General features: G+C 39.5%; 1 protein-coding gene across 8 annotated transcripts in view; it reads left to right on the top strand.

Moving 5' to 3' along the window:
- Nucleotides 1-1790: 1790 nt before the first annotated feature.
- The window catches only part of LOC118121084 (cyclin-dependent kinase-like 5), a 36035-nt gene continuing 21265 nt past the window's right edge, over nt 1791-16560 (top strand). For 7 of the 8 annotated variants that reach the window (XM_047342760.1, XM_035176738.2, XM_035176735.2 and 4 more), the window contains exons 1-3: nt 1791-2018; nt 3831-4052; nt 5893-5927. In XM_047342760.1, coding sequence (XP_047198716.1) covers nt 3989-4052; nt 5893-5927 — 99 coding nt within the window. In that variant the 5' untranslated portion in view covers nt 1791-2018; nt 3831-3988. The remainder of the gene's footprint in view (nt 2019-3830; nt 4053-5892; nt 5928-16560) is intronic. The other variant, XM_035176742.2, reaches the window with a different exon arrangement.

Raw genomic sequence — 16560 nt, 5'->3', positions numbered from 1 at the left:
CAATGTGTTACATTTTGTTTGTATGATTATTGCTATATAAATAAAGTCTGATTGATTGATAGATTGATAATCATATCAGCGCTACTCAGTGGTGAAGATTGACTCAGACATACACAATAGTAGTAATTTACTCTTAAAATAAAGGCACATACAATAAAGAAGTATTTTGTCTTAGTTTTCAGTTAGAGGACATATTTTAATCAATGGGTTTTTAAACCAGCCTGTGGCATAAAACCAAACTGCTTATTTTCTTACATATGAAAACTTCCTTAAATCAAAATGTTCTTCAGTGGTTTCTAACACTTTCTCCAGTAATATTTACTCTAAGTTTCTAAAATGTTCAGCCCCAACACCCAAAATAACAGTGTCAGACATTCGAGACCCCTTTATACCAAAGGATATTGATTTGGGGGGGAAACAAATAATCAACTCTATGCACATGTTGCAGTAGTACCTGTGTTGCTATAAATTGACTAAAATGCAATTGATGCTGTTACGACTCTAACATAATCTACACTCTAAACTCTAAAATGCAATACTCTTTCTTCAATCTTTAGTAATAATTATGGCTAAAATATGTCATATTTAATGGTTTTTAAATTGTATTTATCATTTTGCGACCCCCCCAGGGGTCCTGACCCTTAGTTTGGGGACCACTCCTCTGAGTCACTGACAGAATCATGGAGGTTGGGGCTGCAACAACTACTCTGAGATGGTTCATCTCTTTAATTATCATAGATATTCATAGAAGTCTCACCCCATGCCACCATATCTGAAGCAAACCTACTTTAGTTGATCCCTTGTAATGGATGAAATTAGCTGTTTGTTTCAGTTTTGGGTTCATCCTGTGGGTGGCAGCATTGTTTTATATGGTTATACACACGGGGGTAAATATATAGACCCTGGAGTGCGTTTAATGTCAGTAACTCTGATTTGGTCTGAATTAAATGGAGTTTATGGGGAAAAAAACACACACATGATCTTATTATGAGGTTTATTTTGCTTCGTGCTCCTTAAAATGCGTCCAAGAGGCAGGTTTGTACCTTTATTTTTTTCTGTCCATAATAATGTGGAAAAGAAAAGTATACAGTATATTAGATATACATTTACTTCAGAAAATATTTGATGTAATCTGTATGCCTATAATCCCTATAGAATAAAGAAAACTTCTCACAACAGTACATAATAGATTTGTGAGTAAAATTAATTCAAACTCATTAAGTGAGTAAAATTATTTCAAACTCATTAAGTAAAATTAATTTGTGCATGGCGGCCTCTGGGTTTATTCTATCATGTGTGAAATTATCTTCTTATTGGATAAATTTGACTGTTGTCAAGGGACACTTTAATCTCTACAGCTCTCCTCTCATAGAAGTAGCAAAATCACATTGTTCCTCTAAGTAAAAGTGCGTAAATTTCATAATAAGAATGATTCATCTCTTTATACAGCTGCCTCCATACAATTGTGGAGTGAGAATACAGGACACCCTTGAGCAAGGCACCTGTTTCTCCGCTCGCTGTTAATTAACTTAAGGTTCCTGTGGCTGTCGATATACTTTGATTTGTCTTTGATGTCATTATACTGAGAGCGGGGTGTGATCTTGTGAATTATGTAATTGAGAAATTAGAACAATATTATCCTGCCTCATACAAAAACACCCTCAGACCGCAGCACGGCTTGTGTCCCACTCTGCTCTCTGATTGGTCAAAGGCGAGGGGGCGTCGGCATAAACAAGCGCCTCGGCCGCTCTCATTGGTCCGCCGGCTCGCCGCTCACAGCTGTTGCCTGGTGATCCGCTCGCAGCTTGTCAACCGCACGATCCAGTTACTGTAGCTGCAATGAAAATATCTCCGCTGGTGGGTGGATAAATGGGCCCGGGTCCATCATTTCCCACCAAACACTGACCGAGTGAGCACTTTACTTCATCGTGTCGCAGACGAGACCGCGGAGCTGCTGCTTTAACGTGAATTCTCCTCAGCTCCGGCTCGCGGCGAGAGGCAGCGTCACCGAGCTTCAGGTTTGTTTTGAGCCAATTTGCGGGTTTTTTGTGTGTTTTGTAAATCAGGCAACGCAACGGAGCTACTAGCTCAACGTTAACGTAACTAGTCCTGGTTGGAGAGAGGCTAACTGGGGAGGACTAAGTTAGCCGTGTGTTATTGGACTTGTTGGATTAATTGCTGCTCTGCATTGAAAATGTGGGAGATACGTTCATTCTGTGGGCAGCACACACACACATACACACGCACACATACACACGCACACGCACACACACGCACAGAATTATGATTTCACATTTTTTTCTCTATGTGAGAGAATTGTAACATGAAGCAACAGGACAGGTGTGTGACAGCAATGTACATATACAGCAATTATTTTGACTTTATACAAAAAAAATATGATAAAAAATCCAAAATCTAAATCAAATATGTAAGCCTATGATAAAGGTAAATGTCTGATGGTTGTTTGTGCTGTTCTGTCCTTGTGTTCCTCTCTTTACCGCCAATGGCTTTGATGTTGTAAAGCTGTGTCTCTTGTAAAATTCTTACCATTATGTGTTAATGTGATGTGTATCAACCCAATCTGGACGTAAATAACAGAGCCATGATCGTATGAGGAGGTTTAAAGGTTCTGTAATATGAATTCCACCAACCCAGGCCATTACCACGCATGAGTCATTCTGTTGATACAGACCAAATATATGATCCACAGCAATGCCCAGTGCATTCCTGATCATATTAGTTTTCTAGTTCCAGGCCAGGAGAGTATATTGTTGCTATAAATCTGCTCAGGGAAAACAATGGGCTGCATGGCACTGCGTGTAGGCTGTGAACTGATGAGAAGTACAGAGTGGGTTAACGGGCTCAGGTTTAAAAACAGGTTTCAAACAGTATCTGTGACGCTGTCAGTGTTTAAGTTTGCCCACAGTATACCTGTGTTGATGGTGTGCAGCTGAGTAAGATAGGGGAGTAATAGACCACACAGTGATGTTAAGTGTTCTGGGAGACAGAGTTTATTTTGGTGTCGAGGTTTTGCATACTGATGAGCAGCTCCTGTGCCCACAGCACCGTAGGAGACTGGGGAGTGTGAGTAGGCTATATGCGAGTCCTTGAGCGCTCCAGCAAGGAGAAGATGAAATGGAGAAAGTGGTGTCTGGAGTCTTATCTGATTCAATAAGAGTAAAGAGTGTGTGTGGATACCAGAGGAGATGCTTTGATTACATCAAGGGCTTGTTTGTTTCACTCTGAGAAAAAGGAAAGTGAAATAATTTTTATAAGGTTCACTAAAATCAGGTTGTGTGAGGCACAGTATAGGACCGGTAACTACCCAATTTTATGTTAAAGGCGCACTTTGCCGATTTTACACATTAATGTAAGCTTGCTCAATAGGTGGGTTACTACTTAGCCCGTGAAAACACTTGAGTCTTTAAGTAGTTGATCTGTTTTTATAAACTGAAGGCATGGAGGAATTTTATGACAGGTAGGTTTGATGTAGATGATTTTAAATTGCAGTCACAGATCCGTGGGATTCAGCATTCAGAAGCTCAACTTATCATGCCGACTAAAAGTCAGGACGGCTTTACCACTGCTTTTTAGAATGAGTTAATTCAAAGAGATGGAGAAGCTGAGAAGTAGTCCTGTGCCATTTGAAGTCAACTGACCAACACGTGAAAGCCCCTTAGCTGTCTCTGAGAATCTTAACTATAAATTAGTTAATAAAATAATACAATGTTTTAATTCTTTTTACCTGTGGTTGGTAGACAACTGATGCACTTTTAAAAGTGAGGATAACACTGTATATATTTTAATTTGGTGCAATATTTTCTGTGCAGGTTGAAGCGAGCCCCGACTGAAGGCATGTGGTGGATATTATGGCTCACAGCCGGCGCACACCTCTTTGGAGCCAACAACTGGCCGGCTCACGCCACCCTGTAGCCGGGCCTCCTCCACCTGAGCTCCATGCACCTCACGCAGTGCACCTTTTGACTTCATGAAGATCCCTGACATCGGTGATGTAATGAATAAATTTGAAGTCCTTGGGATCGTGGGTGAAGGTGAGAGTGCTCATTTACTTTAAACCTAACTCTGTGAAACAGCATATTTTGAATGCACACATCTGCAGCAGTGAGTCCAGTCCAGTCTTCAGCCAGAGCCTCTCGTGTGAGGCAGCATGCTCACCACTGTGTTGTAGGGCTGTTCACTGTGCAATCATTTGATTGTTTTTATCCAATTTGCCTGAGGAACAAAGGATGGTAGAAGCTGATGTTCATGACTGAGCAAAACCATTGAGGTCAAGGAGACTTTTCGAAAAACATTTGTCATCACAGAATTGTAATGTTACATAAAAAACTGAAAGTAGAGGCTGTGACCTGGATTCACTCTCTTGTATTGTTAGTATTGTAGTTTTTGAGTTATTCAGTTTTATTGTTGCAAATGTCAGTGCAGCAGGGTGATTACATAATTAAATCCAGCCAAAATGCCTCTCAAGGCTTTTCTCTTTCTTTGAGCTTTGGTTAATATAAAGTGGCAGAGGCCCTGAAGTGAGGCCACCCACTTGTCCCAGTTTCTACACCCCTACTCCCACATCCTAGAAATGTTATAATGCAAGTATAATGTGTCAGTAGAAGACACAGGGAAACTTTAAGCTGGTTTGTGGAAGCTGAGTGCCTGTCCAACGATGAGTGTGTCTGTAAGGAAGTCAGCACTTTTAGTGCCACATTAGTCTGTAAAGTTGTGGAAGTTTTTCAGTCCAGCTCTGCCTTGGCACTCATGGCACTGTGCGCTCCATTTGATCCAGCATCACAGATTTAAATGATCTTGAGGTCAGTCACTTTTGTTAATGATTCAGGACTGAGTGCTGCATGTAGGCTCACCCTGACAAACAAGAAAAATTATCTTATGTAATTATCTGTTCTTTCTCATCTTAGGAGGAAAACAACAAAGGGCATGATTGTAGTTTTACATCTTTTGGCACATGGACTACAATTGATGGCATTTTTGTTTTTGTAGTGATTTGTTCTAACCATCTGATTTGTCAAAAATTTAAAAAAGTGGTAAACAACCAAGATTTCAGAGTCAGTAGGTGAACAGCTAATATTTTTTATGCAACAAGGTGGATTACAGACATGGCATCCATGTTTTTTCATTGTTTGTCTTATTTCTGGTAAGTAAGTCCATGGAATAAATGTGTATTAGCAACAAATTCTCATTTTGAAAACAGTCACAACTGCATCAGGATAAACTATGTTAGAGAGAATGGAAATATTTTAAAAGCAGCATTTTCAATTGAGTAGATGATTTCTTTTAGCAATGATGAAGGAGCGCTGAGAACTTCATCATTAGCCTGTTCAGTTCAAGAATTTGTGCGTGTGTGTGTGTATATATATGTGTGTGTGTGTGTGTGTGTGTGTGTGTGTGAGAGAGAGCGAGTGACTGCCAGGGTCAATAACATCAGAACTGTGGTAGCTGGCCAACGCTTGTGTCCTACATTCTGAGCCACCTGCCCTTTTACAGAACAGTATGTTTTTCCATAAATCATGTGAGACTCATTTAAAGCCCTCTTAGCTTTTATTATATCAACATGCTGAAATAAAATGGGTCCTGGAGTTGTTTGCACTTGTTGGCATTATCGGTCAGCTCATTTCCTGTGAGACTGAGAAACATCCTAAGTCAAGCCAGTCTTTGTTTATTTATGATTATAGACCATTCTGGTGTGTTCATCATACATTGATGTATTTAAACAGAATCTGAGCTGTCACTTTTGATTATTTTATGAACATCTGCTTTTAAGTGCTTCTTGAAAAGCAAAAGTAGTAAAAAATGAATAATCTGAATATTCATGAAAAGATTAGCTCTTGTAAATCTCAGTCAGTCATGCAGTTTGCTTCTTTTTAGGTGCCTATGGTGTTGTTTTGAAGTGCCGACACAAGGTAAGATCTTGTCAATTTTAATATCACCTCAGCCGCTTGTTGTTAATTGGTCTTGTCAAACCATTTCAGTCATCTGTTGTTTTACAAGTCCTTATCTTGTTGAATTTTTCCTCATGAAGGAAGGAAGTTTGTTGTTATCGATACTTTTCTTCTTGTTAACAAATTTCATGAAAAGGCCAAGATGAGCAGTGTATTGGTTTTACTAACAAAGGGCTGTCTGTATACGCACAGTCTAATATAGATCCATGGAGCTCCATTAGATAATGGAGCTCCATTAGATAATGGAGCTCTATGGCCACTGTATATTATTTGGAGTAAATGCCATTTATGCGGCTCTGCTGCTGTAAATTCGTACGATTAGAACCAAATATGAATTAATCAGTGACCGAAAAAAGTCCCAAACCAAATGCATTTTTTCCTGCTAATAACTTCAATCACAGCTGTTTTGGAATATTATTTAACATATTTAAAAAAAATCGAACCATGTATTCGTGACCCATGTAAATATTTACTGTTCAATAAGAAACAGACAAGCCGGGGAAGTCAGAGTCAGACAAACATGTTGGTTTTAGTTTTGCTGACAGTAACAAATAATAGACAATAGCCTTATAGAGGTTGGATTGTCCTGTGCATTTATCTTACAAAAGATTTTGCTACATTTGAAATTAGATGTATGCTTGTTGGAGGTTAAAGATATAATTTGTAAGTGTATGAATATATAAAGTTAAATATTTTGTTGAGTTGTATATCCACATTATCACAAATGTCAAAAACTGTCATCTTAATCCAGGTTAAGGTCCATTTCATTCGATTACCGTCATGTCCATTTCATGCACAGAGCAGTCTTCTTCCAGTTTTAAGCTTTAAGCATAATTGGGTTCCCAGTAAAATCCTCCTGAACCATTAATACTGAAAGAATCCTAACTTGGAGAAGCTGACTGCAATGACAGTAAGACAACAACTCCCATAATGCTACTTCATGACATCACCAAAGTCTGTATGTTCTCTGTGCCCGGTCACACATACGCAGAGAAGTAAATGACGTGGGTCAAAGTTCACCAAAGTTGAACTCCACACTGCGATCTCCCTCGACTCAGGAAGCAAATGTTTTATTTAGCCTCCTCGCTCGTACATCTTTGAAATGAAAGGGAACATTTGTGTATGTGTGACTGGGCCCTAATGGTTTTCAATAAAGATAGCAGCAGATCCGCAGCAGCATTAAGAAAAGATCTGCAGAACTTCAGGGAATATCAGAACAACATGCTGTAATTTCTTTAAAGGTCATTTTTAAAGGTAGTCATCAGGCACCCAGTCAATCCACATGACTTACTGCAGTGATCTTGTGCCTTAGAATTAATGTGATGCCTTAAGTGCCTCCTACGAACTGCTGCACAATTGGTTACAGTCCTTTTTGTCCTGACTTGTGTTCATCAGTTGAAAAGACCTACTTTGAAAGGTGGCACATTTTTCAACTCAAATTCTTCCACTGCTCAGTTTTCTATCATGTGAACATGGCTTCATAAGGTTGTCCCGACGCGATAAGGTTTTTAGCATAAGAATAAGGAAACCAAACCAAAAAACAGGAGCAGGACTGTGAAAAGCAGTCGACTGACAGTGCAGTAAAACCCTTGTCATCTCAGTCCTTTTAAGGAAGAGGCTTTGCAAGGAATTGACATCAATCCAGCATGAATAAGAGAGACTAACATCCTCCTACTTACAAAGATCTGCAGGAAAGAGACAAAACACTTTCTGAGCCATTCTCACCAAAATCCTTGATGCTTTTCTTGTTCTGCAATTGCCGCGCGTCTGCCTTCATTACGACGTTGATTACAGCAGTAACCTTGTGTCCATTAGCCAGGTTTCTAACGGTGACGAGTTAGCCTAAGTGTTAGATTTGTAAAAGACAACAGCACCAAGACTTGATGTTGAGGCAACACTGTGAGGAAAAAGCAGAATGCCCCCCCCCCCCCACACTTTAAGCTGGAATCACAGCCTGTAATTACTGAGCTTTATTATGGAGACTGATTGATCCCATTCACCGGCAGCTGCAAATGCCAATGTCTCCATTATAGACAATAGAGCTCACATCAGTCAACTTCAGTTCGGTTCTTCACAACAGATGGAGGCTGGTGCTTTGTCTGTAACACTCCCTGTATTGTTTATTTATTTGTGTGAAACTTCCTCAAAAATCATCACCATGATTACAGTATTCAAAGTCCTGAGGAAATGATGTCCTTTGATTGTTATTCCTTTCACAGACGTTTATGTTGGAAATGTTTATCAGGTTAGTTTAAATTAAAGCATGTTTGATACGTCAGTAATGGCCGACATTACTATATCACAGACATGTCTGTGTTGCCATTGACATAGTGGATTTGTTAGATGAATTTTTCCCTCAGGAGTCGGAGTAGAAAAACTATGGCTCAAAGGAAATCAGTTCAGAATCGGAGTTCTCCAATAACATCACTAGCACATGAAAAGCATGACCATGTTTTTTTAGAGAGGCTATAGTAAAGTTTTACTTCAATCTTTTAAATAGATGCAATTTATTAAAGAACAGACATAATTAGTATAAATGATTGCCCTTTTTTCTTGATCCTAAAATATTTGGAATCAAGTAACAGGCGTGTGTGTAGCAGCAGTAATCATGGTAACGGTGCTGTATTTGAAGGGATCATTCACTTACTGTTTCCATTAGTTGATTTGACTTCAGTATATAGAGCTAATTTGTAATGTCTTTTTTAATTAGATAATGTTTATTATTTCCTTGTCATGTTATAAACTCCCTCGAGATCTGACATTTGACACAATCTCAGAGTCGTTTGTGTGTTGGAAATTCAATAATATGCCGCTTAGATTGAATATCTGTTGGTAACTTTATTGGTAGACACGTGAAAGCACAGGGGGATGAATTCTCTGGCTGCCGATCAATATGGACCAGTGCCATCTGGAAAATATTGTATTGTTAGTGTGAGTGAACCAAAGCAGTTTTTTTTTTTTTCAAGAGCTAACTCACAGATCTATGCTGCATAATTTGTGTGCACACACACACAGAGACGCGAGCACACAGTCAAACACACATGCCATGCACAGATGCCCTGACATTTGTAACTGCACAAATGTGCAGTTGGTGCTGTGACTATTGGAAGGGAAGTGCTCTGGCCAGAGAAAATGGCTGCATTTGCATGTAACAACTGCTGCCGAGTCGCAGCTGCTCGTGCTCAGAGAACATGCTTATTTCACCAGACACGCCCCTTGAATTTGGGTTATACAATACATGTATTTAACAGGAATAATTAGTTCCAAGAAAGATCTGGGGCCAGATATAGAAAGGACGGAAACGGACACGAATGCATTCTCCCATTTCCACACAATCATCTGAATCTCAGAGGCTGCTGGGTTACAGTGTGTTCCCTCACATATGCGTCACATCGTCCACAGACCGAGAGGAATAATGTCAAAGGAGTTAATAGTGAAATTATGGGGATGTTTCAGCCTATTGGGCCTAAACGGATAGTATCAGTATATTAATACTGAGTATATTAAGTCTAATTATAGTTGCACTCTTTATATATTGATACCTAAAAATTAGATTAGACCTAAAAAAATAGGTCACTGCATTTGCATGTTGACCCTTGAACTTGGATAAGAATGATGCTGTGCTTCCTGGACATGAAAGAATTTTTGAGGAAATTGTGTTCTAATGGTATTTGACGATTCTTCCTCAATATGCTTGTGTTCATGTTTAAATTGTGATGTACATTTAGCAGCCAGAACTCTGTGTAAATACCATTCAGGCAAATAGGAAGACGGTTTATACTCTAAGTATCTAATGACATCTTGTTTAATTAATTCAATTGTTCAGTCAAACAAAGTGACGACACAGACTGAATGTAAACATTTGTGTAACATATTAGGTTTGATGTAGCAGCCCCACATTATTAGCTGGTACCTCATATGAACAGTTTGTGTTACCATCTCTTTCTAATGTTTTTCGATGCCCAAGCTGTTAGTCTTGCCAAATTTTGCCACAGCTCTAAAGAGGGGAACTAAACTGAAACTGCAACATGCTGTTATGTCAGAAGGGTCGAGCACACTGGGGCACAGAAAAGCTTTTGTCTTGTAGTTCTGGCTCATCCTTTTATTAATTTCTTGTCTATTTAAATGGATCAGCAACAGAACATGTTTGGGTTCACTAATTCTTTTTTGGACCACTCTCTAATGGAAATACAGTGTTTTATTGTGGCGTGTTGACAGGAAATGAGGGGAGAACCAGATTTAATGCGGTTTCAAGGATATTGTATCCACATATCCACCTTTGCCAAGTGAGTAAAGAAACAGTGCTCCAGGTCTTCCGTCTTGTCTGCTGGTACATGATTAATAATCATATGAATATGCTAATACATTTTTAAGCTCATTAAAAGACCAAGCAAAAGCAATAAAACGGCAGGACGAGCTGGTGACGCAGATCACAGAAAATCTCATTTCGGTTCGACCTTCGCAGAGGAGGCGGCCTTCGTGGGCCGGGTAGACTGCATCCTCCTAAGTATGTAGCCCCTGAATTGAGACACAGTGATAGAACTTCTGAATTTGCATGTTGTAAAAAGTGGCAACACACACCTACCGTATTATCTGTGGTAAATTCTGGTCTCCAAATTCTGTAGCCAGTGGATGCAACTGTGAAGGTGAACACATTGAAGACACGATGTGGGTAATTGCAAACTTGCTGTATTGGTTTGTCATCAAAATGTCCCAACATACTGCCCCGACCATCCGTGTGTAGACTGTATTTTGCTTACACAAAGCACTACTTTTTGAAGCCATGCACAATTGATGCTCCAAATGGACGCAGGATACGCCAGGCAGCCATCACCAAGCAAGTACAGTATATGTCTGGTCTTAATTGTGGGGCCTCAGTACAGTCAAAGTGCAGCTCTTCATCCATTGTGAATTAACTGTAAATGTGAGATGAAAAGTGAGATGAAAAGCATGTTTGTAAAAGGTTGAGGTATTCTGAAAATCATTGTTTGTACAACATATACAGAAGGCAAGGTCAAAGGTTCGATGGAAAAGTGGCCATCAGAGAGGGAGGGAGTTTGAATGGGGAAAATGGACACACTGAGACAGTCTCTCCCGCAAGTTGCACTTGTTGCACTCTGCTACACAAAGAATGGCGTTCAGCTCTTAAAGGGATAGTTCACCGAAAAATTTAAATTCACTCATTATCACTCACCACTATGCCGATGGAGGGGGGGGTGAAGTGTTTGAGTCCACAAAACTCTTTTGGAGGGGTAAACAGTGTTGCAGCCAAATCCAATACAATTGAAGTACTGGTGATACATTTTTCAAATGTAATAAAACAACAAAAAAAAACATAACATGCCTCCATACTGCTCCTGTGGTGTCATCCAAGTGTCCGGAAGCCCCGACATTCATATTCGACTCAAAACAGCGGTATTGCAAACACCGTGTTTTTAGCCTAAATGTCCTCTCTTCGTGCTTATCCTGTTGTTCACTGTGTGATAATGATTAAGTTAGGTGCTGGAGTTGTATTTGTTGACTCACTGTGTTGACGAAACTGGGGATATCCGTGCTGAGTTCATTGACTCTTTATAAGACATGTTTGGTCATTGTAGATTACAGAGGAGGCTCCTCTCAGGTCACCCAGCATAGAAGTCTGTAACACTAGAAGTCTGAACATGTTCTTCATGTGGTGTAATGCAACATGAGAAGTTTTGAATACTGTACGTATGTAAGATCATTTTGGGAGCATAAAGTCTAAAAAATCTAATTCTCTTTAACTAAAAAGTAAAGCCTGGAAACTTGTCAAAGATTCGGGGACTTTTATTTCTCACATTCACAGAGAAGAGTTTAAACATGCAGTGCAATGTGGGGGGTGCTCTGTTTCTTTGTCTGTGCAGACATACCAACAATTTAAATAAAAACAGTGAATACTGTGTATGTATATGTATATATATATATGTATATATCACTTTTGCCATTTTGACTCATTACAATGAGGTTAAAAACTTTTAACCTCAAGAAGTTTCTTTTTTCTTTCAGTGTCCTTGAACATGTGACACACTTTCTGTTTATCAGGAGTTTCACTTGTGATACTAGATTGTTGAGGTGAGACCTCCCACCACACTCTGGGACCTGTTGATTTACAAAGGAAACCCTCTGTCTAGGTTGAAACTTACCTCTGAAGCTCGCCCCATACTGAAGGTCTCTCTCCAGCAGCTAATCTTAACCTTGGATAAGGCTTGTGCATGGTCAGTGGTGGTTCTTTAGCATGAGGCAGTGTGTGAAACTTAGAGGAGAGCTAAACATAGCTCTGTGGTAAGTATTGATTTAAGCGTCGATCACCTCGTAGGAATGCAATCTACACAAAGCGGCACCCTAAATGTGCTTATCATCCCATGAACTGGTTTCCCCTGCTACTCTGTCTATAGAGAGGTAAAACATTGACAGCATCAGGGCGATGACTCCTCAGATTAGCATGCTCTAACTGACTCAGTTTTGAAGGTTTGAAGCATTGAAATACTTCAACTGTTTTGTTTTTTAATTGATTAAAGGAGATCTATATATTAAGCTTCCTTATGAAAAGCCCTTCTGAACAAGTGCTGTGGCCACATTGTGATTTAAGTGCAGTCTTTGTTGGCATCATTGAGAAAGTATCAGCAAAAGATGGACAACATGTCTCCACGTCCTGTCATTGTTCAGAAATGAAGATAAAGATTCATGGATATGAATGCTGCCATCTCTTGCATTTGGAGCCAGAGTCTCCTCAGTAGTAATCAGGGATGGAGCCCCTGTATTGAGGTCCCATCCGTATATGTGCTCGACCAATCCCGAGTCAGTCTCTCAGTCAATCTTGACATTTCACCCTATTTCATCAAATAATAAATTAATTTACTGGAAAAATTAGCACTTGGACAATCCTCAGTGTGACACAAAGTACCTACAATACAAAGAAACCATCATTGAGAATTTGTTTTAGATCTTTTATTTTGGTCCTTGTCCCATCCACTAACATGGAAGAGGCAGGATTGAAGACTTCTACTGCGCCAGCCACCAGGTGACAATTCTTTTGGGGAGCTGTCATCCATCTTTATTTGCAGTCTATGGTCTGCCTACAGAGGAGAAAAATCATCGCACTAGATTCTTGTGTCACAACTCAAACAAGAACATTTTAAGTTCCACTTATCTGCAGTAAAATCCATGTTTCATCTCAGCATGTGATGACAGTTACACAAAGAAAAGTCGACTGCAAAGCCGGTGTGTTTGAGGAGTCATCCTCTAAATGTCTGTAAGCATATCAAAAGAAAAATTAACTTCAGCCTGTACACTCATGTTGCCTTTGGTAAATGCACACCTGCTATGTTTGTTTTTGTTCACAGTCCATTGGCTTCTTACCTCCTCACCTTAATTTCCTGCTCTGCGTACCGCACGTTTAAAAATAAGATCCCATTAGAGTGTTAACAGAATGGAGATGTGAAAACATAGCTGCTTTAAAAGCAAGACTGCAAGCGTGTTTAGTATCCATACAACTTACAGACATTAATATTACATTTTATATTAGTTTACGGTTCTTTATTATTCACAACATAATTCACATTAAGTAAATATAATGTATGTTGCTTTTTTTTTACATACAATTTCTGAAAATATCAAATGTTATATCATCAGGAAAGAGACTTGCCACCTACACACGAGTATTTAAAATGATGTAGACTTTGGATTCCTCGTGATATTTAGCATTTTACTTACTGCATAGACTATATTTCAGTAAAAGCATTATTTTGACTGTAATGTCTGACTTTGCGGCAACAATTCTTATATTGTACAAAGCAAAATGATCATTGTGAATTTGTGTTTGTACACAATGAATAAAAGGTGACTGTATATTATAAGCTTGTGATTTAGGTAAGTGATGATAGATAAGTGTAGAATTTTGTCTTAAAAGGTAAGAATTAAAAGAGTAAAACTCTGGTGCTGAAGTTAAAACAGTGTCGTCATACATTCTGTTTATCTAATTGGAGCAGGAAGAGGGAGGCTGCTGAACCTAATGTTCCTTGAGAGCCTGACACTAATGTGATGTCGCCATAAAAATCTAAGAGAAAGACATCAGCTTGATTTGACTGTAGATAAAAATGCCTCTTGACAGGGATGTCCATGCATTACTTGACGTGAGAAGAAACCGACAGCTAGGTAAACAAGGGAAGCAGATTTTTCTCAAAGAGGGTTACTGTCATTTTTGGTATCTCTTATCACGGTGATTTATGTTGAAGTGTTAATATTCTTTTAAGTTTTAATCAGTTATTTGATGCTATAAAAATGAGGTTAAAACGTCAGGACTAACAGCTGAGACTGACTCGTGATTTGGTCGAGCACATCTAGCGAGCGGACCTTGCTGCTGTGCAGACTCTGGCTCCAAATGCACAAGTAGAAGCTTTCGTATCTGGGCTATTTTAGCTTCATTTCTAGAAAGAGGGAGGAAGTGGAGACATGTCTTGTTTTATGTGGTAGAAACGTAAGCACCTACCAAAGTACTCAAAATGGCCTCTGTAGTAGGTCCTGCTTCAGTTAGTGTTTCTAGGATCAGATTGACATAATAACAATCATACACACACACACTGTGAAAAGAATACCAGCCCTGCTGTTGTGCCTCGTAAACATAAACAAGCAATTTAGTATGTTGAGACTGAGCAAAGAACCCAGTGCTATACTGAGTAGTGAAAAGCATCACGTGGTCACATGAGTCATCCTATTATTAGCAAGTGAGCAAGAACATATGTGGCACATGCCAAAGTATGTCTACAGGCACATTGCTCACTGCCTATGGTGGAGGCTCCTGGCAGCGTCAGTATGGTGTGGGGTTGTATTTTCCTGGCATGGTTCAGGCGCACAGAACCCCTAAGGGACAAAAACAGATGCCAATATGAAGCCATTCTGCGTGAACATGTTCAGCCAATGGTAAAGCAGTATGCACAAACCACTCAGTGGTGCTTTCCTCTCATAGTGTATCGCTCTCAGCCTTAAGCACATGACCTATCTAGCAAGGAAATGTGGGTGCCTCTTATCCAGCACTCGTATAAAGTTTTAATCACTGTCGGTTTACATCTGTCTTCTCTCAGTCTTGTATTAAAGAGTCAATTTCCTCTCTCTGATTTTTATACTTTCCATTAAAGGTTAACAAAGTTCCTGGAAATAATCTATACTAATAATGGTTAGCACATTTCTTTCAAACTGTCTCTCTCTTCATTCCATTTGTGTTTTAGGCTCCCAGATCCTAATCAGTATAGTAAACACAACTACGAGTCCTGATCAGTTCCAGTGCCTACTCTAACCAGCTTATGTTATGTTGAAGTACTAGTACATTTCTATTGTGAAACATTTTAGCAGCATTGACGCTATTACATTTTCAAAAATACTCTCTCTTGCTGAGAGTTAGATTAGTAGACTGATGTCCTTCTTTATGGTAAATATGAAGCTACCACAAAAAGCAGCGGCTTGCTTAGCTTTTCATAACATTCAAAAGCCTAAGCTAATTCAACTAGCTGGCAGTCACTTATTGATCTTAAAAACCTTAACTGTGTCCCAATTCAGGGGCGGCCTCTTTCGGATTGCCATTGTATCGCTAGCTTCTTTGAGCCACTGCACTTACTGCAGTTCAGCCACACATAGCGAGGCTGTGCAAAAGCAATCCTGGGATGGGATGGCCAGAGAGGAATCCATCTGTTGGAACCTTGGAAATCAAAGGACCCATTTGCTGGATGCATTTGAAGGAGTCTTCAAAATGGGACAGTATTGTTGCTCCACTGTGACACAATTGGTCCTCAAATGCCTCAGAAGGTTGGGTCCCTGAATTGAGACGCAGCACAATGACTCACTAATGTTAGTCACACAGCAACATCTGCTGTCTACAGTTTGCTACCAATAACCACTAGCCAGTGATCAAACCAGATGAGGTAAGTTCATAGCAGCAAAACCTCTTAGTGTACTGAACTGACCAAGGGTGTGTTGTGTTGGTTATCTCTTAAACTTTTAAATTTACGTCTTTCTTTCCGAAGTTACATAGTCCCACTGTCACCATAACTGATGTAACGAACGCCTCAACAACAGCTAATACCAGTTGATGTTAGTAAGACTTAAATTAAATATAGATACAAGACGATCATATAACACCAGATGACATGGTGCTTCACAGTACCACTTACAGTTTTCCCATTAATTATATAGACTGTGGTGGTCCACCACATATTACTTTCTCCCGCCACAGTTTCATAATGAACTTTACACTTCTTCTAACTAACTTGGTGTTTTGCACCATTGCTGCATTGTGCAGCGCTGTTTGATTCATGCTCACTCACATTATTGTCCATAAAGTTGTTACCGTTCACACTGACAGTCAGATCTAATAGTTTCAGCTGCAGTTGTATGCGTAGCTGCAAGTGACATGATCTCTCTCTCACATGAGAAGCATATTTTTAAACTTAAGCATATATTTGCTTAAGTTTGACTACCTGTCACGCGGAATCTGTTGCACATGAGAGCGACGTTCGTACGCATGCACCCACCATAGATTGAATGAATTCTGTGGGAAACACTAACTTACCCAAGAAGATAAAAG

Source organism: Hippoglossus stenolepis, chromosome 14 (assembly GCF_022539355.2).
Source record: "Hippoglossus stenolepis isolate QCI-W04-F060 chromosome 14, HSTE1.2, whole genome shotgun sequence".
Classification (NCBI taxonomy): Eukaryota; Metazoa; Chordata; class Actinopteri; order Pleuronectiformes; family Pleuronectidae; genus Hippoglossus; species Hippoglossus stenolepis.
This window is presented reverse-complemented; position numbering and strand designations above follow the sequence as displayed.